General features: G+C 43.6%; 2 protein-coding genes across 2 annotated transcripts in view; both read right to left on the reverse strand.

Annotated features, from left to right (window-relative positions):
* LOC134455273 (uncharacterized) overlaps positions 1-11,868 on the reverse strand; it is a 45,961-nt gene extending 34,093 nt beyond the window's left edge. Inside the window, exons 1-4 of the mRNA XM_063206296.1 lie at positions 11,778-11,868; positions 11,060-11,089; positions 10,728-10,835; positions 9,145-9,372 (exon numbers count right to left, since the gene is read on the reverse strand). Of these exons, the coding sequence (XP_063062366.1) occupies positions 9,145-9,372; positions 10,728-10,835; positions 11,060-11,063 (340 nt within the window). The 5' untranslated portion in view covers positions 11,064-11,089; positions 11,778-11,868. The remainder of the gene's footprint in view (positions 1-9,144; positions 9,373-10,727; positions 10,836-11,059; positions 11,090-11,777) is intronic.
* Positions 11,869-14,042: 2,174 nt separating this feature from the next.
* Positions 14,043-22,350, reverse strand: LOC134455337 (zinc finger protein OZF-like). Its single transcript, XM_063206362.1, has 7 exons — positions 22,286-22,350; positions 21,392-21,490; positions 20,064-20,273; positions 18,833-19,035; positions 18,254-18,480; positions 17,484-17,666; positions 14,043-15,314 (listed from the first exon to the last, which is right to left on the reverse strand). The coding sequence occupies exons 1-7, from the start codon at positions 22,287-22,289 to the stop codon at positions 15,026-15,028; spliced, it is 1,215 nt and encodes a 404-aa protein (XP_063062432.1). The 5' UTR covers positions 22,290-22,350; the 3' UTR covers positions 14,043-15,025.
* Positions 22,351-23,749: the final 1,399 nt, after the last annotated feature.

Genomic DNA, 23,749 nt, shown 5'->3' on the forward strand with positions numbered 1-23,749 from the left:
ACCTTCCTTCTTCCTACACTGTAGAAGCGCAGAACAAGGTTGCCTCGTTGCCATAACTGACATTCTGCAGCGCTAACGCCATGTTTAATCGACAGCGTGCTGGCGAATAGTCTAGTAGCCTAATATAATTAACAAGACGTGGATTAATGACTGTGCAAACGAAGTTCTAGTTAACTTAGACTGGGACGCAGTAAAATGGTTGGTGATGGGCCATTGCGGCGAGAATGTGAGGGGGAAAGCGACAATGCCGACATCAGCTTCAACAATAGTAAAGTAGAGTAGAGTAGAGTAGAGTAGAGTAGAGTAGAGTAGTAACTTTATTGATCCCCAGAGAGAAATTCAGGAAATTCATCATTACTTTACCAGGAATTTAATCCAACTAACTAGCCTACGTTTTCCTAATTTCTTAGCCCATATGGACAAGTGTCTACTAGGCTAAATACTGTCGGCACGTAGCCTACAGCAGATAGCCTAGTGCTGCACCATGCATGTGCTCATTGGTGGGTTCACAGTTATGACACTGTCATTGCTCAGCTTTTGGTTCACAGATAATGGGATGAAGTGAACATCATGGACCAGCTGAGACAGGGCTGCCTGCTGAGCCTGTAGCCCCACCCCCCATACGCACACGCACACACACGCACACACACACACACGCACACACACACACACACACACACACACACACACACACACACACACACACACACACACACACACACACACACACACACACACACACACACACATTATTGAAATTGATTACCCCTGCTGTATGTCATATCTTGATGAGAATGGTGAGCTTAATATGGTACCTTAGGGAAAATGGCGTATTTTAAAGCCAAACCAAAATGTTTACATTAGTCGAGTGTTACACTACAGTAAAGAGAGGGGGGAGGGTGGGTAGCACCTGTAAGACATGAATAGGCTACTACTTTCACCCTTGGCCTTTGTGGGTAAATTCAAACATAGTACGCTGAAAGTGTGAATCCACGTTTTCAGGTCGGAAGTGTAATATGCCCCCCTAATGTCTTGAAAAAACCTTCCAGCCAAAGCTGTCAGCGGCCCTGCCTGTGCTCCTAGTGAAAAAGTTAACCATAGTCCTGTCCTTAGCGTTATGATGCTAGAGTCTGTATAACTTACAACCTTGACTAGATATGACCGGCCCACCACCAAGACCAGGGTGGAGTAGTGGAAGACGTTTATGCCATCAGATGATGGAACGGACACACACACATACGCACACATTCTTGCAAACAGGACTATTTGCCCACTGGACAGTAAATATTTGGCATATGGTTGCTCCTTTGTTTAAGTACAAATTCACATGAAATGTATTTTTATGTGGAAAAAAATATGAAATTAAATGTCATTTTACATACACAGCACAAGCAGTAGTTTGGTTTAGACTGATTTTTCTGCAACTGTTTTAGTAATTGTCATCTTTTTACTCAGGTCTCATTATTATACTAATGAATTTATGATCGAAATTGTGATTGCAAATGGAAAATCCCTTTGTGACTTGTGAAGGACTTGAAAAAATATGAGACTTGGACTTGGACTTGACTTGGCTGGGGTACGACTTGGACTTGGACTTGACTTGGTCAGATGTGTCTTGACTTGTGACTTGACTCGGACTTGAGTGGAAAGACTCGAGACTTACTTGTGACTTGCACGTTAGTGACTTGGTCACACCTCTGGTACAAACTATTTACACAAACTGGGTTCACAATTATGGACTTAATAGGCCTAAAACATGGGGTCATTTTCCCAGAATCCAGAAAACAAAAGACAGTCTTTGTTGACCGTGTAAAAATCAGCAGTGAAAAACATAGGATGTCACAACATGCCAAATAGCTGAACACGACATGTTGCGTCATTAAAGTTCCTCACCTTATCTCCTGTTGGACCTCGTGCCTCAGTGTCCATTCGCCTCAGCGGAGAAACAATTACAACATTGTTGGGGCAGATTTCACCCATTCAACAGTCCGATTGCATGTCATGACTTTTAAATTGTGCTTTCATGAACTAGTAAATAAAACTTCAAATCGACAATGACATTGAGCTTTGCATCACAAGGTCAAGAACGACAGGAAAGGACGGGAGGAATCTTAAGACTTGTAGCCATAGTAGTTCTACCAAAGACTCTTCTACTAGAGAAAGGTCATTCAAATTTACCCACCCAATGCAAAGGAGTGTCCTCAAGTTTGCACAAGATGTGCCCTACCGCCATCTACAGCGCTAAGGGAACTCCAGTTATTATCAACCTAAAGTCTCCAAAGGTCTACAAACCGAAGGTCTCCAAAAGGGGCGTTCACCTGATGTCACATGGATCCAGGGGAGGAATCTTAAGACATGTAGCCATTATAGTACCAGTTGTAGTTCTCAGGCGTTGATGGAGGGGAGGGAAGTCTAATGACTTGTAACAGTTGTAGTTCCATTTGTAGTTCTCTGGCGTCGAGGGGGGACAGGGGGTCTAATGACTTTTACCAGTTGTAGTTCCATTTGTAGTTCTCTGGCGTCGAGGGGGGACAGGGGGTCTAATGACTTTTATCAGTTGTAGTTTCATTTGTAGTTCCATTTGTAGTTCTACGGCGTCGCTGGAGGGGAGGAAGTCTGGGGGCGTCTGGTCCTTGCTTGAGAGGAAACTCACGACGAATGCGCAGAGCCACGCAGGACGGGATGTCTACGTGAATCTGTCGCCCCAGGAGACCCCAACACCAGGTCATCAGGCTCCAGCGTGACAGAAACTTGTAACGACTAAAAGGTGAACAACGATATTCAAGTTAGATTTCATATTACTAATAATTATTATTATATAGAAACTTGTAATGACTAAAAGGCGAAGCCGCACCGTTCCTGGACATAAGCTCTTACACCATCCGTTGAGTTAACTGATTGTTTCCAAAGCGGCATGGTTAGCCTGCCTCCCTTGGTTTGCTACTGGCCAAGGCAAGAAAAGACTTTGCTAAAGCTTAAACCAAACATTTTCTTAGTACCAATAGACGTCTGTTTAAATCACTGCCTTGAACATGCCTAAACAGGGTGGTTGGAACTGCTCAAAGTTGATTAGTTCCCCACAAAGTGGGTGGAGTTCCCAATTTTCCAGATTACAGAAACGATATGTAAATTGCTCGTGGCCTGACTACCGTAGAAGCAACACAGAAGGTTTTGCGTCACACAGAGGGCGTGGCACGGCTACCTCCAAGCTAGCATACAGTACAGTATATAATAGACTCCTATGGGACCAACAAGCAGCTATATGGTTAAGATTCAACAATTACCGCTTGGAACCTGAAGTAGCATCATGAGACAAGCTAGGAGAACACAAGAAAGGTAAAACTCAAATTTAACTCTATTTAGTGATCGTATTACAAAGCCCAATTCCACTGGAGTTGCAACAATTGGTTGATTGTTTAACGTGAATGTTTAACTGGAAATGAATGAATGTGTACCGCTTTAGTGACCGGATGCGCAGGCGGTCGTAGTGCCACTTGTAGGTGTTGAAAGCTCTCTGGAGGCTGTAGACATTCAGACAGACAGGATGGAACCCTGGATGGTCCGTCATGCAGCCTGGCACCGGATTGGCCAGCTCCCCAAGCCGCTGGGTCAGCTGGTAACCAATCACATTACATCACATTACATTACATAACACTTTGTAGGTAACCAAACACTTTAATTATATTACATAATACCTAGCAGTAGGCAGGCAGCAGAGTTTCAATGAGCAGCTACTCTGGCCACCAAAAACCAATTACATTTTACATTACATTCAGGGCTTGGAGTTAATAACATAATCGGATCATAAAATTCGAAACCAATCATTTTCCGACAGTACTACTGACCTTAATAGAGCACATGAAACAAACAAAAAAATAATTTTATCACAAAAATCCTACGGGAGCTGTTTTTTCTGACAATTACTGCTACACTACAACGAAATTGAACGTTTCTCAGGTGGGTTCTCACTCACCTGTGGAATCTCCTGGCAGCAGATGTTCTCAGACTCCTTACGCATTTCTTTGCAATTTCCACAAGTGCACCTATACAATTAAAAAGCCATTTGAGTGGTACAAACTTCATACAGTTACAAATGAAAGCAAATATTCATTCATACAGTGTATACAGAAAGGTATTACGTGAAAAGCAACATTAGGCTACATAGTCTTGCGCTGTAACAAGACCAAAAGTACTCCAATGGTGGTCTAGCCTGAAAGTAGCACCAAGTTGACGTTGACATCAGTCGATTTAGAGAGTTGACTAAATGCAGTTGTGAGTTGACTAAATACAGAGTTGATTTAATGATTTGACATTACATACTGTAACATTACCCTTAACTGATGTTTTTATCAAAAGCGACTTAGTTATTGTACAGGATATTGGTGCAGTGCGGAGCAATGTGGTGCTAGGTGGCCTTGCTCAAGGGCACTTCAGTCATAGATGGAGGTGTAGGGAGAGGTAAGGCTGGGATTCGAACAAGGGATGCAAACTATCAATTAATTCATTAATCGTTAGTTGATTGCCTTACCGATCGACTTACAATTCATTGATAAGTGGCATTTACCCCCCAAAATCTCAATGTTTCTTGAAAAAAAAAAACCCCACTAAATCTAAAAATAAAAATTAAAAAGTTAGATAAAATGCTACATTTAAATGAATTCTATTTAAATTCTTTAATCCAGAGGTGATTTAAATATTCCCACTATTCACATCCCTCTTCACACACACTCTTCACATACCCATTTCACCTGGGTCTCTTGTCAGTTGAATTGGCAATTAATTGTGATTAATGTTTTTTAATCGATTAAGGTATTCATCGATTAATCGTTTGCATCCCTAATCGAACCAGCAACCCTCTCATCTTCAGATCCCCTCCCAGTCCCTAATCATTCGGCCCCAGCTGTCCCAATGACTAAATGCATTTAAGTTGATGGAATGAGTTGACTAACCAATCAGATGCTGGCACGCCCCTTCGTGGCTTTCTGGCAGGAGGCTCCTCCTCTTGTTCCGCCTCTGGGTCGGACTCCGGTTCGAACATATAAGGTCGGCTACCCCAAACATAGTAGCCTACATGGTAAATGGACTACATTAGTAGTAGTCTCCAGGATTCGAACATGTACGATCGACTACCCCAAATGTAGTTGTCTACGCCGGCATTGAATAGGTAAGGTCGGATAGCACACATACAGTAACCTACGGGAACGAATAAGTAAGGTCGGCTACCCCAAATGTAGTAGCCTACATGGTAAATGGACTACAAAAGTAGTAGCCTACGGGATCGAACGTGTAACAGTCGAGTAGCACAAGTGGTAGCCTACGAGATCGAACAAGTTAGGTCGGATAGCACACATATAGCAGCCTACAGTTGGGTGGCGCGGCTGATTAAAGGATTTATCCGGAGTTGGAACAAGTTTGCTTCATTTTTGCATGTGTGGGATGGTCACTCTAGAGCACAATCAAGGCATAAGGATCAGTGATGCGCGGGCTGACCCGAAATCAGCGGGCGCTTGCAGTTAACCGCGGTTGACCGCAGGCACGGGTTATGAAATATTATTTTTAATGAAATTCGGGTCGGTTGCGGTCGGGCAGGACCTTTGAAATGATCCCGAATTTTAAAGTAGGCTATAGCCAATAGGCTATAGTTTACTTTAGCAGACAGAGACATTTTTGCGAAATAAATCAAAGTTTATTTGGCTGAATAACTACGATGGTGCCACAAGCTCTGCAGGAGACTTAATGAGGCGAATCCTCTGCGCGCAACTGGTGCAGGTGCAGCAGGTGCAACCATTGATTGCATTTTGAAGAACACAGAGGGTGCTCTCTAAACACTGTAATGATGGATATAGCCTATACATATTTTCTTATACAATTGTAATGGTTTCGCACTCCTGTGTTGCTTACAGAGTTTGTTTTCATTCCCTGTGTCCTACCACGGCTACGAGGCAATCTACGTGACGACTGGCTCCGTCTGCTCCCAAACTCTACAGACTAATTTCCTCCACAGCTAGGGATTCGTGTGGCTATGCCTACATTGTCGAAATATAATAGGCTACTAATAGCCCAAACAATGTCCAAATTATTAGCCTATTCCCTTTGAATGCAGTGCTCATTTGAGTAATGTAGCCAAGAGTGGAAGAACAATGCCCTCGGCACTTAAAATAGGCTAAATAAATATGCTAATAAATAGCCTAAATAATAAAATAGCATTGTACGTATGAAGATCAAACTTGGTAGTCTGGGTAACAGACAAACATATTAGGCTATGATCGAAATGTTCATATTATAAAATAATAATTTGTGAGAAAATGTTCTACTACTACTACTACTTTTTGTTGGACAGGGCATGTCGCGTTATAGCATCGTAAGTGCAACTGTTAATCAGTTGAGAAGGGCTCTGCAGCCTACCTGATTATGTATGGATCTTTACATTGCAGTCATCTAAGATTACGAGAGTTCAGGCTTTGTGTGGGCTAAATGACCATTTGCGTTAGAGCAGTGTTTCTCAAACTTCTTCAGATCGAGGACCACTTTGTCCCCCAAACATGTTCAGGGACCACCTCTCAGTCGACGGGTGCTAATTCGACACTGCTAATTTCGATGCAGATCACTTACTTTTTATTCACATTTACAAGCCGGTCTTATTGAGACTTCAGTTATGTTTAGCTTTGTGATAATGTTACAAATATAGCCTACTGCTAGCTTGTCTTGGAAAAGTACAAATCCCCCTGCGGACCACCTGAGCTTTGTTGCGGACCACTAGTGGTCCCCGGACCACACTTTGAGAATCACTGCGTTAGAGAGACAAGCGTTGCCTATAGTGGCACCAGCAGCGCAGGTTGCGTTTGTGGTTTGTGTGACGCGATGATTTTTCCCAAACTGCCAAATTAACCGCTTGGCAGTTTGGTGAAGGAGGGGGTGGTCTTGGCACCCTTCCTGTCCCTCAACTTCGGGATAGGAAAAAGCGAAACCAATTTCAGTTCAGGAAAAGGACAGAACAGAGGAGTAGCCTACCAAACCAAACAAACATAAAGTGTTGTAGGCTACATTGCCACAATGGGTGTTTTCATAGCCTACCTGGTCCCTATCATTCATTTAAGCGAACTTAGACCTGCAGCTCAGCATTTTCTGTGATGTGAAGTGTACCCCTCAGAAGTGAACCATGCTAAGACCTTTATTGACATGATTATGCGTTGCCAATGACGCTAGGGTGTTCGTAAGACGCACAGCTACTATTTTCAAAGGCGGGCCGGGAAGCGGACCGGGTCTATTTTTTCATAAATATTTCTTGCGGGCAGGGCAAGCGGTCGGACTAGGAAAAAAAGCGGTCGGGTGTATCTTGTTTTTTTGTCGGCCCGCACATCACTGATAAGGATGCATTTTGAGAACGTTTGATAATATCACGTTAGCCTCGTTATCCATATCAGCTATGCAATATGATAGAATGGGGGCATCATATGCCGTCTGTGCAAGACTTTAAAATGATGTGTTTTTGAAATGTGTGTAACCGCCGAGGTATGATGCCCCCATTATCTCATATTGCATAGCTGATATGGCTGACGAGGATAACGTGATATTATCAAACTTTCTCAAAATGCATCATTTCGCCTTGATTTCGCTCTAGAGTGACTGTATTTCATCCCAAACATGCAAAAATGAGGCAAACTTGTTCCAACTCTGGATAAATTCTTTAACGGTCGAACATGGATAACACACAGATCAGATCAAACAATTGTCTATTCACGTAAGATACATTGCATCGAGTAGGAAGGGTTTGGGGTATCTCACTCTAATAGACAGTTCTTTGTTCGGATAGCAACGCTGATTAAGGCTCTTTTTCAGGCACTTTAGATACATTTCCCATTTACAAACATCCCATTTGCGCTGTGAGAAGGGGAAGGATGCTAAGCAGTCAATCATGTGAGTGCATTTTTGGAGTTGACAGCAGTTCCCAAACAGTCAGAGGTTGCAGAGGAATCCACAGCTGTGTGCACAAACAGGAATGTTTCTAAACAGGGAAAACAGTCTACGTATAAGTAGGGATGTTCCATTCAGGAATACTTGTAAACAGGGGATGTAATATTCAATTTCAGATTTGGTATGTTGATGGGGTCTGGTTTCGGCCAAACCCTGCAACATCCACTAAAGCGAACCCTACCGTATGTAAGTGTGATGTGATTATGTTGTCAGTCTTTAAGAAAAGTTATTGCAAAATCCTAATTTTGCTGACAATGTGTGAAAAAAAATTCCATTACATTAAATAACCTATACTTTGCTGACGCTTTTATCAAAAGTAACTTACGTCCCTGGATACATGTGGGATTAGGTGCCTTGTTCCCTAACCATAAGGCCTAATTTATGCATTTTTGCACAGATGGGCACAGAGCCCCTGCTTCCGTCAAATCTGTATCTGTGCGTGATCCACCCACCCCCCCACCCCCCTCCCCATGCGCGTGGTTGTGCACCTCCTGACTACTAGTGGTGTGGATTGGCACTGCCCTCACGATCCGATTCGATCACGATTCGGGAGGTTTCGATTCGATTCAGTTCTCTGCGATCCGATCCGATTCAATTCTAAAATGCATTGCAATGCATTACATTTCTACTGAAAGCAAAGCAAATGTTTAATCAGTTATGATGAGGCAATACAAGTAGTCAGATACTGAGCAACAATTTATTGGCTGTTTTCTGTATCAGTCTGTATCAGTCTTGCAATGTTTTGAAGTGCTTTTATTTAATTTAACATTCATTTGCTCCCGAAATATCCATGGAAGTAATTGAAACTTAAAAAAATTGCCGGATCGATTCTGGAACTTGCCGTATTGAATTGGATTGTCCATGCCCTGCATTGGATTGCATCGCGGAATCGATCATTGTTGACACCAATACTGACTACACGTTGATCACCCTGGATAATGGCCTGATGAAGATGGGTGATCAAAAGGTTGCTTTTACAATGCTGTTTATACGTTTATTTTGAGAGCTCGTTGGCAGTGTGCAGACCTATCTACTTCAACTGTCTGACACTTTTGTCTGGAACCTGCAAACAGTATTTTTGGATGTGCGTACCCTAAACCATCACCTGACACACGCCCAAAATGGGCATTCCGAACCACCTGACACTCCGCCCAAAATGCCACGACCCACCTGTCACTCCGGATGTTCCCACATCCTCTTCTGTGTCCACAGAGGGCTCTGTTCTCACATCCTCAGAAGGCAGCATTGCTACATCCCCTTTAGTGACCTCAGAAGGCAGCATTGCTACATCCTCCTTAGTGTCCACTGAAGGCAACTCCTGCTTTATTCCCTCTTTAGTGTCCTGTGTAGGATGCTCCTGCTTTATCTCCTCCTGTTTCACCACGATGGAGATCTCTGCTGATGTAGAAAACAGATCCAAGTCAGACTTAAGTCCTTTTCCGACAGGACTAGTTTAATGGGGTACCTGGGGTAAAGTAATAGTAACCGGGAAATTTAGTTCCGTCCAAACGCGCCATGTCAGTAAAGATAGCAGAGTATGTTGGTAAAACTACTGTAAAGCGGTCCGGAGAAATCATTATCGGTGTAGCAAAGGGGAGTAGAGTTGCCCAGCTGGGACTCGAACTCAGACCTTCTGGAGTAGTAAACTGGGGCTCTGACCGCTACACCAAAGAGCCAGGCTCATTAGCATGTTAGTCAGAACACATCCAACCCTAGTGATGGTCACTCCATCACACTCTGTAATACTAATCCTGTCCGAATGCGACTCTATGTAAAGATGTCTGAAAGGCACCTTGCACAAATGTGACATCCAACCCCGCAACATTTGCGCAAGGTGCCTTTGAGAACCCATATCTTTTGAAGAGAATGGATTCTATGGGAACTAAAACTATACAAATGTACCTGACAAATGTAGCATCGGATCTGTATAGAAATGGTTTCCTTGTTATATACTTTTTTTCCTGAAAACTAGAGTTAGGTTTAAAAAAAAAAAATGTCACAAACAACCCCAGTCTCCCCACATTACCGGTCTGCCCACTGTAGTTCTATGCGTTTGTAAGATACTCCATTCTATGGAAAAACACACAAGCAGCCTTCACACCAGCGCAGCTGCACAGGCAGTTTGGATGGTAATTACCGGTAAATGTAAGAATTTGAACTGTTGTATAAAACAGCACAACACAGAATTGCATTTTATGTAACTTTGTGAGGCCAAATTTAATTCAAATGTTCATCATGACCTCATCATGTTTCTCTCTCACCAGCCTGGTTAGCACTATTACCAGTGTGATTAACAGCATTTATAATTGTTCAATCAACATCTTATATTGCTGACATTCCTCGTGGACAACCAACAACAGTGTGAAATGAGAGCAGAGTTGAAGATAAGTGTGGCGTGAAGTATGACGTCCACGCACATAGCCTATGAAGTGTGATGCGGCTCATGATGGAACAAAAAAACGGCTCTTATCAAAAAGTGAGCCGTGTGTCGTGTGAACCGAGAACGTGCTTTTTAATGGTATATCGTGCAGCCCTAACAGCTACAGTGGTGTGTGTGTGTGTGTGTGTGTGTGTGTGTGTGTGTGTGTGTGTGTGTGTGTGTGTGTGTGTGTGTGTGTGAGATTAAAATCATAACTCATTTTCACCGACAAGGTTACGGGTGCAGATGCAGTTACATAATTGTAAACAATATTCCAATGTGAAATGTTTGTGGATTATAAGATCAAATGTGGAATTCTGCTGTGGTCTTGTACCTTTAGAGTCTTCCTGTTTGATGTCATGAGGCTCTTCTTCCGTTTTTATTTCCTGTCTTGGACAAATATCCTCTTCCATTTCTTCTATCTTCAAGACACAATTCAAATCTACAAAACAAATATCAATAGTCAATACAATCTGAGAACACAGAATTCTGAATGCATAATGTGATCATTTCCTCCCCGTAATGACCACAGATAGCCTACCACTACCATCTTCACAAACAAGAATAGTCTACTTGTTTGTATTATATTTGATTGGCAGAGTTATCTGAAGGACTGTTGAAAGTTAAGTACTTTAAAAACCATCAGACAGACCACTCCAGACTTACCCATGGTCAGCTTGACTCCAATATGTGTGGCTGCAACAGAATACAGTAGAGTAGAGTAATTACCATGTCATGGCATGAAGTAAATGTAAGCCTACACACATCACCCCTACAGAACTAGTAGGTGAGAGTCACGTGTTTCAATTCACATACCCACCCACCCATGTACGAGGGTCTTCGGTTATGTACTCTCTTAACTGACTCCATCTATAGCATCAATAGGTGATTTAAATGCTTCAGACAGAACCATGTACAAAACACAGTCCGGTTGGGTTGTGGTGTGTAGTGTATTCACTATATACACTAAACAGACGCTTAAAACATCCCGAGAGTCAGCCGCATCAGTCCCATAACGAAGAAGAAAGGACTCATGGCGAGATGGCGAGATAGGTATTCCCAACTTCACATTCAAAGAAAAGAGGGACTGGGGGGAAATCTGACTAACACAGCAAAAACATTTAATTGCATCAAGTATTTAGAATACGACAGAAACACGCGTACTTATCCAGCATGGACTATATTCCACAAGCTGTGATGGGATGTATTCTACAACCAAAAAAAACAGCTTCTTTAGACGCCATGTGTAAACCAAACTTAGCTACTATGCTACTGTCCATTAGTTTGCTTGGCCTAACTAGCCATTAGAATTCCTGTGTATACAGTGTATGACACGTTACCTCTATATTGTAAATAATATTTACTAAATATCACAATTGCTCACCGCGAAAGTCCACAGCGATGATTTAATCAACCCCTGCGCTTTTCTTCCTCCGATGTTGTTGCTGGTTTGTTTACAGCCGCTCTCTGCACAGGGCATGGAGATTCGAGCAAGCTGTGATGAGGGAAATGTCCAATGAAGAAAAGGCATGGAAGTGACGAAACGTTGCCATCTGGGTCTTGTAGTTTACAAATGCTTCCAGAATGCTTTGAACACGAAGTGAAGTACAACAAATCCCACAATGCACGGCACATTGTCGCGCTCACAGCAAAGACCCTTCAAAGGAACAGTCCACCCTTTTTTGATATTCACATATTTGCAGTATTTCCGATAATTATTAATGAATGTGCATTTAATTTTCTTCTCAGCTTTTTCAGTACTTAGATTTATTGGATCAGAATTATTAGCATAGCTTAGCATAATCACTGGAAGTGAATGGAGGCATTAGCATCAAGCCACAAATGATCACAGGACAGGACTGAATAGAGGTTTTGCACTCTGGTGAATTTTACATTAATTTTAGAGTACTTTATAAGTACGGAAAAGAGAATGGATGAGTGCATCTGTGGGGTAGTGTGAAAATATTCAGGTGCTCATCGGTTTCCAAAGTTGCAAACTTGTAGAGAGAGAGGGTCCGAGGCACTCTGAAGTCAATATTAAAAGTCCTTTATCTAATACATGGACACCATATAGCCATATGTGTATATATGGGCTATATGGTGTCCATGTATTAGATAAAGGACTTTTAATATTGACTTCAGAGTGCCTCGGTCCCTCTCTCTCTACTTTATAAGTACATTTGATGATGTTTTGTTTGCCCCCATAGACTTGCATTGCTACGCTTAATTTGGCTATACTTTTAAACTAGGCAATGGAAACACATAGACGAAAATTATATGCACATTCATGAACAATGCTGGGAAATACTGCAAATATGTGAAAATCAAAAAAAGGTGGATTGATTCTCCTTGGGCATAGAGATTAAGTTTTAGTCCAACTAATAAATGTCCACAAATTATCAACATCATCTTTATAGATACGTACGTGTATATAAGTGTATGTATGAGTGTACAAGTGTGTATGCATACCACACACTTAAGTTCCATTTCATGGGCTTTAAATCTCATGGGTATAGCTTTAGTCCAGCCACGTAAAAAAAAGTTTGAAATCTAATGTCACACCTCGGGAAAAATAGTACATGTTCAAGGTCTTAAACATATTCTGCATTTAATTTGTAATACTTTTCATGCCTGGATCGTCTGTGCAGCAATGTACAGGTTGTGCCCTACCGCTTGAGCCACAGCAGGCCCCAGAGTGATTCCTATAGGTGGGGAACCCTTATCATTCGAGGGGCCACTTCAAACTCCTGCAAGGGCCTATAAGTCCTCCAAGGGCCATACTCTGAACACAAACCAGGATTTCCACCTGCACTTCAGACCTAAATTGAAGGCAGCCACCTGTACAGCAGACCCCACCTTCACTAGATCCCCTGGAAATATAACTTAATTGCATTGTAAAATGTATTTTTTTACAATTTTAAAGATTCCTTTACAAAACATGTTTTATTTCATATGAATCTGCATAACATTAAAATTACACCCCTGATTTAAAGAAACAGCCAGTCAGTACTGAGTCTTTGGTCTTTCTCAGTCAGTGTACACGTGAGCAATTGAAAAAAAAAATGCAGCAAAATGACTTAAATGCCATTTTTTGATTTTTGCATTTTATTATTGGAAATGACTGATCAGACACCCTTTCATCTATATGTGAATTCTTGACATTCATATATTTTGACAACATACTTTTTATTTAATCCTATATAAAATGCATTTTGCAATAGAATGCAATACAATGCCTACTACAGCACAGTACATTACATTACATTACACTTATTGGTTACAGTCCCTGGTGTTGCCTTGCTCAAGGCGGCACTTCAGCCATTCCCTAACCATTAGGCCACGGCTACCCATACGGCCAATACAAAAATGTCAATTCTCCCAAAATGTTCCAAAATTTGCTGCTACGTCCCTGGTTATGAGTGGCTCTGCTCCAGTCTTGAGTCTTTCCTCAAGTGTAACAGAATGCCATCATAAACACTTAGTGGTTTCTTTTGCCTTAAGACATGTGACCCTCTGATGAAGACGGAAGTAACACCGTCGAAACATGTCAGGTAAAAGATAAAAACTTTTACATGTCTTAAGGCAAAAGAAACCACTAAGTGTTTAAGTTAAACAGTTAGACATAATGAACTTAATTCATATGACAATGCCATCATGTCGTCACGTGTGACACAGCACTTTACAGCACATAGGAGTCTACGTGCTCAACGAAATTGCATGTATGCCTTAACCGTGTAAAGGGGCAGCCCCAAACAGCACTCTAAGGAAGCAGTGCGACAGGACGGTACCATGCTCAGTCCCCCTCACCAACCAGGCAGGTCGGGCATCGAATCAGCAACCTTAGGGCTACAATTCTGACGCCCTAACTGCTTACCCATCACAACCCACATTGAAACCACCGAGCTGAAACTTCAGCTACATACCAGTGCTTTCCAATATCCTGACTCCTGTCCTCCACCTGTGCTTGTGGCCTCGCGCTACACGTGGCGCTCCGCCACCGACCGTGGAGAAAACAATAAAGTTTGCTTACTGTTAGCCTTGCCACAGCAACATTTGTGGAACTTTTCCCCACTCACCATTCCGAATAGCAAATTCGAAAAATGACCTTTCAATTACGTGTTTTTTTGAGACATCCACTTAAACTCCTCTCGTCAATGACTTCTTCTGACATCATACCACGAGACCACGAGCACTCAGGGAGGACTGGAGTTGGGATGCTGGAAAGAACTCACACAGACCAGAGTCATGCGTTTTGTTATGGCTGCATGTGTGCGCGGTTTCTATGCCCGTCACTCTCCTGCCTCCACTCTCGTTAATTGGCTGCGACAGACAGTCATGGGAGTGGCCAAATTGGAGGCACCTAACACAGCAATCAAGCCCAGGATAAAGGTAGCAAGAAGAGGATTCCCATTGGCGGCTCCCTTACTGAGACTTGTGAATGCTGCCTCTCCAGCCTGCGTTTTGTTTGTATATTATGTCTTATTACTCTCTTGTCTTACTTCCCACAGGTTGGGCTGACTTTTAAAAAGTGTTGTGCTGTGTTAAAGGTTAAGGTTGGTTCTATTAGTTCACCCCATAAGGGCCAGACTGTGTTGGGGCGTTAACTGTTGTCTTTCCTCAGGTGCACTGCACTCATGTCTTGACGTCCTCAGAGTGAGTCTTCTGATGCTTCACCAGTTGAAACTTGAACGCGAACGTCTTTCCGCAAAAGCTACAGTCGTGCAGCTTCCCGGTGTGTGTAATTTGGTGGGCCCGGTAGGCTCCCGAGAGCCTGAAGGCCTTGCCGCATATGGAGCACTGGTGAGGTCTCTCTCCCGAGTGGATCAGCTGGTGCTTCCTCAAGTCGCTGCGCTGCCCAAAGGCCTTGCCACAGTCAGGGCACTCATGAGGCCTCTCTCCTGTATGAGATCTCTGGTGGGACCTGGAAGAAGTAGGTAAAGTATATATAGTTTAGTGTTTCTCAACGGGGGTGGTAGAGCCCCCCAGGGGCCGTTGGGGAGCCCTAGGGGGGCATTGAGAAGGACACGGCTGAGAGGGGGCGGTGCTTAGTTGCCATTGGGGGGCATTAGTACATTTCCTTTTTTAATACTAAGGGGGGCGTTGTGAGTCTTATGATGAGTTCAAGGGGGCGTTGGGAAGCTTATGATGAGGCCAAGGGGGCGTTTGTTCAAAAAAGCTTGAGAATCACTGATATAGTTGGTATAAAAGTATAAGAGAAAGCTGGGAGAAGGCATGAGATCTCTGGTGGCATCTGAAAGAAGTCCAGTGTGATTCATTAATGCTTAATGAATTCATTTTTTATACAATAACACATAAAGGTTAATTCTCATATCAATGCATAGTGCAGGCCTACCTGACGTCCTCCTTATGGATGGTACGGTGACACATCATGACACCTTATGCAACCAGTCAGGTTATAATTGCATAGCCCCAAGTCAAGATATACTGCATTATGAAGCCCTAAGTCAGGTTAGGATGCATTAAAAAGCCTACCTGAAGGTGCTGAATGTCTTGAAGCACCTAAGTCAGGTCATGATGCAATATAAGTGTCCGAGTGTTTTTAAGTCGTTCCCTCAAGTGTCACAGCGGTATTGTTTTGCCGCTACGTAATTTACGCAAACGCTAACGTGTGATCATAACATAATAGTGAAGCCCTATGTCAGGTTATACTGCATTATGAAGCCTACGTCAGGTTATGTGATGCATTATGAAGCCCTACGTTAAGTTATACTGCATTATACCACGGCAGTCTGGAATCTCCAATTGTGACGCGCTAAATTGGGTGTTGATTAACTGTCTATATATGCACACCTGAAGTAGTCCCACTATTAGGTCACTTTTCTGACCGCATAACTCCAGTGTATCAATGCGCCAAGGCACGCACGTTCATAAATTACACACAAAAAAGTTGCAAGCATTACGCGCTGAAGTGACACATGTGGCACCGCGCGTCTGGAAACACCAGCAATGTATAGTGAATCTGGAGCAAATCTTAGTAGGCCTAATCAAATTTGAAACATGTTTATTTCTCCCAACTGACCATCACTCTGTCAACTTTGTGATAGAGAGAGAGATAGAGAGAGAGAGAGAGAGAGAGAGAGAGAGAGAGAGAGAGAGAGATTCCCTGCGCAAAGGGACGCCCGTTTCACGTGCCCGTTTCACATGGGCGTTTCTTCCCCACGAGAGGAGATGTTTCCTGCGGTTGTAGCGTTTATCAGTTGAGAGAGTAGCGTAACTTGTGAAAAGTATGGGATATTTTCGGATCAATAGGCTTAACTATGGGGACGCAGTGGAAAATAAAACAAGGGGAGTTTCCTATGGGAGGAGAGCACATTGACGAGGTGCCTGTTTTGATGAAGTTAATGGCGAGGTGAGGCAGTTAGAATGTCGCCAAGATGCGCGGGGTATTTTTTTAATCTATTGAGATCTGTACATGTGTAGGAATCATGCCAACTGTAGCATGGTCTAGTGGGCAAGTCAGACGCGCCCATATATCGAATGGGTAGAACATTGAGGCGACTGACTTGACAACCAAATGCGATAGAATTAACGACTGGCTCTTGACTTGACAACCGAATGCGATAGAACTATCAACGGTGTCTTGGCCGTAGCAACCTTCAATTTAGAATTAGCAACGGCAGTTGGCCAGAAAGTTATGAAAAGAAGCTTCTTGTGGCGGAAGGAATTAGTTCTACAGAAAACCTTTGTTTTAGCCATTATAGCATCGAAATAATGCCTCAAATAAATTTCAGACAGTGTGGCAACCGTGGTATAAGCGGGATAATTGACTTCACGGTGTGCGTATAACAGGAAAAATAATGCACACCGAGGTGTAACGGCCACTCCGCTTCGCGTCGTGGCCGCATCACCACCTAGGTGTGCATTATTTTTCCTGTTATACGCACACCGTGTCGTCAATTATCCCTTACTTATGACGCCTATGTCAGGTTATGATGCATTATGACGCCCTACGTTAAGTTATACTGCATTATGACGCCTATGTCAGGTTATGATGCATTATGAAGCCCTTCGTCAGGTTATACTGCATTATGAAGCCCTTCGACAGGTTCTACTGCATTAGGAAAGCCACCTGAAGGTGCTGAGTGTCTTGAAGTCGTTGCCGCAGACGTCACAGTGGTATGGCTTCTCCCCGGTGTGATTCCGCTGGTGGGCCTTCAGGTGTGCTGATTGGCTGAAGGCTTTGCCACACTCGGTGCACTGGTACGGTTTTTCCCCTGTATGGGTCCGCTGGTGTTTACGCAGCGTGCTCTGCCTGCAGAGGCAAGACATAATCATAGAATAATATAATGACATGAAAACCAGCTAAAGAATAGGAGAGAGAAAGAGAGAGAAGAGAGAGAGAGAGAGAGAGAGAGAGAGAGAGAGAGAGAGAGAGAGAGAGAGAGAGAGAGAGAGAGAGAGAGAGAAAGAGAGAGAGATGGCGATGGAGGCTTGTCTGGACATAACTTTCCCAGGGGGAGGGAGAGAGAGGGAGAGAGAGGGGTGGAGAGAGACAGAGAAAGGGAGGGAGAGAGAGAGAGGCAGAGAGAGAGACAGAGAGGGGGATGGAGAGCGAGAGAGGGGTAAGGAGAGAGAGAGAGAGAGAGAGAGAGAGAGAGAGAGAGAGAGAGAGAGAGAAGAGAGAGAGATGGCGATGGAGGCTTGTCTGGACATAACTTTCCCAGGGGGAGGGAGAGAGAGGGAGAGAGAGGGGTGGAGAGAGACAGAGAAAGGGAGGGAGAGAGAGAGAGGCAGAGAGAGACAGAGAAAGGGAGGGAGAGAGAGAGAGGCAGAGAGAGAGACATAGAGAGAGAGAGAGAGAGAGAGAGAGTGAGATACAGATGAAGATACACTACTGGCCTGGAGAAGGTTTTCCCGCATGTGGTGCACTCATATGGTGTCTCCCCCGTGTGCCTCCTCTGGTGCGTGTTGAGGTTCTTCCTCAGCGTGAAGGCCTGGCCACAGATGGCACACACGTGCGGCCGGGAGTCGATGTGCGTCATCTGGTGCAACTGCGCGTCTCTCTTGGCGGCGAAGGCCATCGGGCATACACCACACAGGAAGGGTTTCACGCCCAGATGACGACGCTGGGAGGAGGGGGGGATAAAAGGGGGTGGCGGGGGGGTGGAGAGAGGAAGGAGAGAGGGAGAGGGGGGAGAGGCGGGGGGTAGAGAGAGGAAGGGAGGTGTAAAGGGGGACGGAGTTAATATAACTATGGTATATTTACTGTGTATCGCTAAAGGGCTAAGAGTTAAAATAACACTGCTAGATACTCTGTAGGGTGTTAATAGTTAAAATAACACTGGTACATTTACTCTGTATGGTGTTAAGGGTTAAAATAACACTGGTATATTTACTCTGTAGGGTGTTAAGGGTTAAAATAACACTTGTAGATACTCTGTAGAGTGTTAAGAGTTAAAACAACACTGGTATATTTACTGTGTGTGTTTCCAGCTCGTATCTCTTGTGGAAGGCTTTGCTACAGATCTTGCACTGGTGAGGCCTTTCCCCCTTTGGCTTGCACTCCTTTGGCTTGCTCTCCTTGGTCTCCTTGGCCTTTTCAGCCTGTGGAGGTTTGTCCTCCAGTTGCTTGTGATCTTCTGCATTGTGGTCTGAATGTGCATGTTGCTCTGGTGAGTCCGCTGTCATTACAAGGAAGAGAGAATCCAAAACAAACAGGAAATCATAGTGCTGCAGGGTCTTCACCTTTTTTCCTTGGCGTTCATCGGTGAGGAGGATATCCGACGCACTCAAGGTTGCAATTTTTTATACTTTTTAAAATTTGGATCCAATGCCTACGCGTTTCGTTTCGACCCATGTGGCCTTCTTCAGGGCGTATCAAGAGCAGGCTGGTCACATGATAAGTATATCACAAAGTATAAAAAATTGCAACCTTACCTCGTATTTCCTCTACCCTGAACACAATAGTCAAGAGTACTTTATCGAAAAAACATCTATGTAACAAGTGGTAGCACACTTGTTGTGTTTGACCTGGCTCCAATGTGCCTAAAACCTGAAGCACCACTCTGAGATTTGTGACATAGACCATGCCCTATATCCTTTAGATCAGTGGTTCTCAACCTTTTTTGAACAAACATCCCCTGAGGGGCTGTTGAGTCCAATTTGAGAAACATTACTTTAGAGGTATGGGTTACTTGAGAAGTTACACTACACGTGATCAAGCTAGTCTTCACGTACTGCAACACCTTGTAGTACAGGCACCAGGTTTGGAATTTGTGCATATTTTTTGTTTGCCTGGTTGTCACCAGACCTCCTAGTGGAGCTACACAGACACACAGAGGTCAATGAGACTGAAGAGATGCTACGTCTCCAGCCGGAAAATTGACGGAGCGAAAAGAAAACTTTTTGAAGGAATTTGTTGGTGGTGAGGACGGGCAGAATGGCCTCCCAGACCTAGTAGTGGAGTTCTCAAAGCTGCGAACTACACAGGTCGGGCAATATTTTTGTACCCATCCTTTATCCATGTTCTAACACCCATGTACCCATCCTTCATCCACGTTTCAGATGCTTCACTGTAATTTATCCCAAATTATTTTCCAATGTATCTCAATTTACTTTCTTATTCTACATACATTCTTCTATATACATTACATGGGTGAAGGGGTGATCAGTGAACAATTTCTGAAGATTTAAAACTTTTAGAACGTACCTGTACAAGTAGGGACATGTGGCTGAGGTTCCACTTCACTGTCTTCTGAAGCACTCAATCCACCATCCTTTTCAGAGACCTCTGAAGCGCTTGTTCCTCCATCCTCCTCCTCCACCTCCTCTTGGTCTTCTTCCTCCTCCACCTCCTTCATCTCCTCCTCCTCCTCCTCCTTCATCTCCTTCTCCTCTTCTAACGTTACAGAGATCTCCGCTGCGGGAGAAAACAGATCCAGTCAGACTTGAGCGGAAGCCTTGGGACCCAAACGGAACCCCAAGGGAGCAGTGTGGCGGCATGGTACCATCAGAGAGAGTAGAGAGAGAGAGAGGTTCCATTGGCCCATTGTTTCCGGGTTCTATTATTGCAAGGGGGAGGGGGGGGAAATCCCCCTTTAGGCAGACCTAGGCAGACCTAAGGACTGTTCTATTCAATGCTAGGAGTATTATGACACGCTCCTTTAGGCAGACCGGAACCTGGTCACGCTAGGTGCCCATAGAAACCTATTTTGTTGGCATATCTCTATATACTTAAAGAATCTCTGGTACCATGCTCAGGCCTAAATGGAACCCCAAGGGAGCAGTGCGGTGGCAGGGTACCATGCTCAGTATTGCTTAAAGTATTGGTATTGGTACTCTGTATCAGCAAGTACATTAATGTCCTCATAAAGGGTTTAAATAAAAGTGGTACCGTGGATCCCTATAAAACTCAAGTCTTTTCTGTGCAGGCTCCCTTTGGCATGTATGGCCTGGGAAGGCTGGGATAGGATACTGATTCCCGCGGATAGAAAGCTTTTTTCAAAGGTGCACTGTATAATGTTTTTCATTTCAATATTTTTCACTGTGTAGTTATTTTTCACCACTTACTGTTATTTGGTCATACTAATATTTGTTTATTATTTAGTAATATGCGTGAACAAATCAAATTTGGCAATAGGCAGCACAATTTCAATGAGCAGAATAATTGCAATACCTACTCTAGCCACCATCCAGCCATCCACCTTTAAATACCTTTCTACAAAAATGGTGTGTATGTGTATGTCTTAATGTGAGAGAGAGAGTGTGTGTGTGTGTGTGTGTGTGTGTGTGTGTGTGTGTGTGTGTGTGTGTGTGTGTGTGTGTGTGTGTGTGTGTGTGTGTGTGTGTGTGTGTGTGTGTGTGTGTGTGTGTGTGTGTGTGTGTGTGTCCTGCTTTGTGGGGTTTTAAGGCGTGTTGTTTCACGGTGTGTGTATAGAGTAGAAGAGTAGAGTACTTTTATAAATCCCAAGGCAAATTAAGCTTACATAAATACACAAATACATGTGCGTGTGTGTGTGTGTTTGTGTGTGTGTGTACCTTCTTCTCTCTTCACAGTATGTGCGCGGCCGTCTGAAGAGATCAGTTTCACGTAGGCGTCACCATGGCCCTCATCACAGCTGTTCACCTCGCCTTCATCTACACACACACGCACACACACGCACACACACAGACACACACACACACGCACAGACACACACACACACACACACGCATACACACGCACACACACGCTCACACACACACACACACGCACACACACAGACACACACACACACGCACAGACACACAGCAGCAGGTCAGCAGTTACATCCCGTCTCTTGTCCTTCACTACAAGTTTCAATACCTGCCCACTCTGCATGTCCGCGCTGTGCACATCAAAATACAGTATATTTCATTCACACAGATCACCAGAAAGATCACAAAACCGGAAGTAATTTCTTATTTCGCAATTTGACGTCTCTGAAGTCATCAACACTATGATACTGTACGTGGCAGCTGTAGCCTAGTGGTTAGGGAGTTTATCTTTCAATCTGGGGGTTGTAGGTTTGAATCCCATCTGACCTCTCCCTACACCTCATCATCATCCATGGTGGAAGTGCCCTTGAGCAAGGCACCTAACTGCCACAGGCACCCACATTGCTCCGAGGAACGTAACCATTACCCTTGGTTAATTACTCGGCCCCATCAAACTGGTGGGTCAGGAGTTCAACCGACAACCTTTGGGCTAGAGGTCTGACGCCCTAACCACTTATCCATGACAGCTTGTACATGTGAATACTAAGAGTTTATGGGAATGGCTGTATCATATGAAAACCTACTGCATATTCCAAACTGTCCTTTCTTTCCGCAACATCTCCATGAGCCTCTTATGGGTCCTGACCCCCAGTTTGGGAACCACTCTATTGTACCAACACATAATTCCAGACTTACCCATGGTCAGCTGAGGTCCTCCTCAAACAGTTGTTATCTGCAACAGAGCATAGTAGAGTCATTACCATGAAAGAGAGAAGAGAGGGCCTCACTTTGGTTATTTACCCAAGTCCAGTAAATAAGGTTGCTCGTAAAAAACAACAAAAACTAGGGTCTCCAAACAACCATGAAAAAAATGAAAGAGAACTCCAAGGCACTCCTTACTAAAATTTTAAAAAGGCTTTATTAACCTCTGGCTACATGGCATGTTTTATTTTTTTTCCAGAGTCATTAACATTTCACAGCATAAACTGGGAAAATACACAAACTATCTATCAGTAAAGACCATCTACAGTAGTGTACGGTGGTACAGCCCCCCCAGTGGGAGGGTTGGGGCGTTGAGAAGGATACAGCGGAGTGGGTGCAGGGCTTAGTTCCCATTGAGGGACATTAGTCTATTTTATTTTTCATTACTAAGGGGGCGTTGACAGGCTTATGATGAGGTGAAGGGGGCGTTGGGAGACTTATGATGAGGATTTGTTTGTTCAAAAAAGGTTGAGAACCACTGATCTACAGCATACATTAAAATGGCATACTTTTCTTTGCATGGCTCACATGAATCATAGGGAGAGAGAAAACCACCTTTTAACACCTATAGTGGCACTTCAGCACAACACTTTAGGTCAAGATGCTGTTTATTTCATTAGTGTTTTGCTGGGAGATCTTTTCCCTTTATTTTCTGATAGGGATGTGTGTAATATATCTGGTTTGTATTACCATTTTGTACGAATGTTTGATGTTTGGTAGGGCCAAGATGAAGATACTAACAGCAGCTGTCTTTTTACATGCAGGGGAGATGACAGAGGGGGTCAAAGGGGTTTGTTGCCCCGGGACCAGGGGCAGAGGTGGGGGCCCAAAAATGGTTCCTAAATTACATGCATTGATTGGAGGGCCCTTTCAAATGATTTTGTCCCAGGCCCAGCCACAGCTGACAGCAGCCCAGGTTACATGTTTCCTTGTTTAGTATTGTCGGTCTATCATTTGTCTTTCTGCTGTGTTATATCTCTTGAAGAGACAAGGCTTATCTTATCTTATGAAAAACACTGCATGCATCTGTAACCCCTTGGCATTACATGGTAATAATGGTAATAAACATGGCTTGACGTTGGCACCTACCAAACCAGCCAAAAATGGATAAATGGATGATTTTAACTTTACGTAGGCCTATCAGCATCCTGTTTCTGCACCATTTCGGTTCCAGAGAGCACAGATTCTAGTCTGATCTAGCCTACTAGTTCCATTTAGCACACGCTGGCATCGATCATTTTGTTTTACCATTTCATGTTCTGACCTTAGATGTGTCATGGTAAAGAAATATTCCTGAGCAAAATACTAACAACAAAACTGTCTAATAGAAAGGCTGAATGGCTGGAGATTCTGCAAGCCCATTAGCCACTTTGACAGGTGATTCTACCATAAGCATGG

Source organism: Engraulis encrasicolus, chromosome 1 (genome assembly GCF_034702125.1).
Source record: "Engraulis encrasicolus isolate BLACKSEA-1 chromosome 1, IST_EnEncr_1.0, whole genome shotgun sequence".
NCBI lineage: Eukaryota > Metazoa > Chordata > Actinopteri > Clupeiformes > Engraulidae > Engraulis > Engraulis encrasicolus.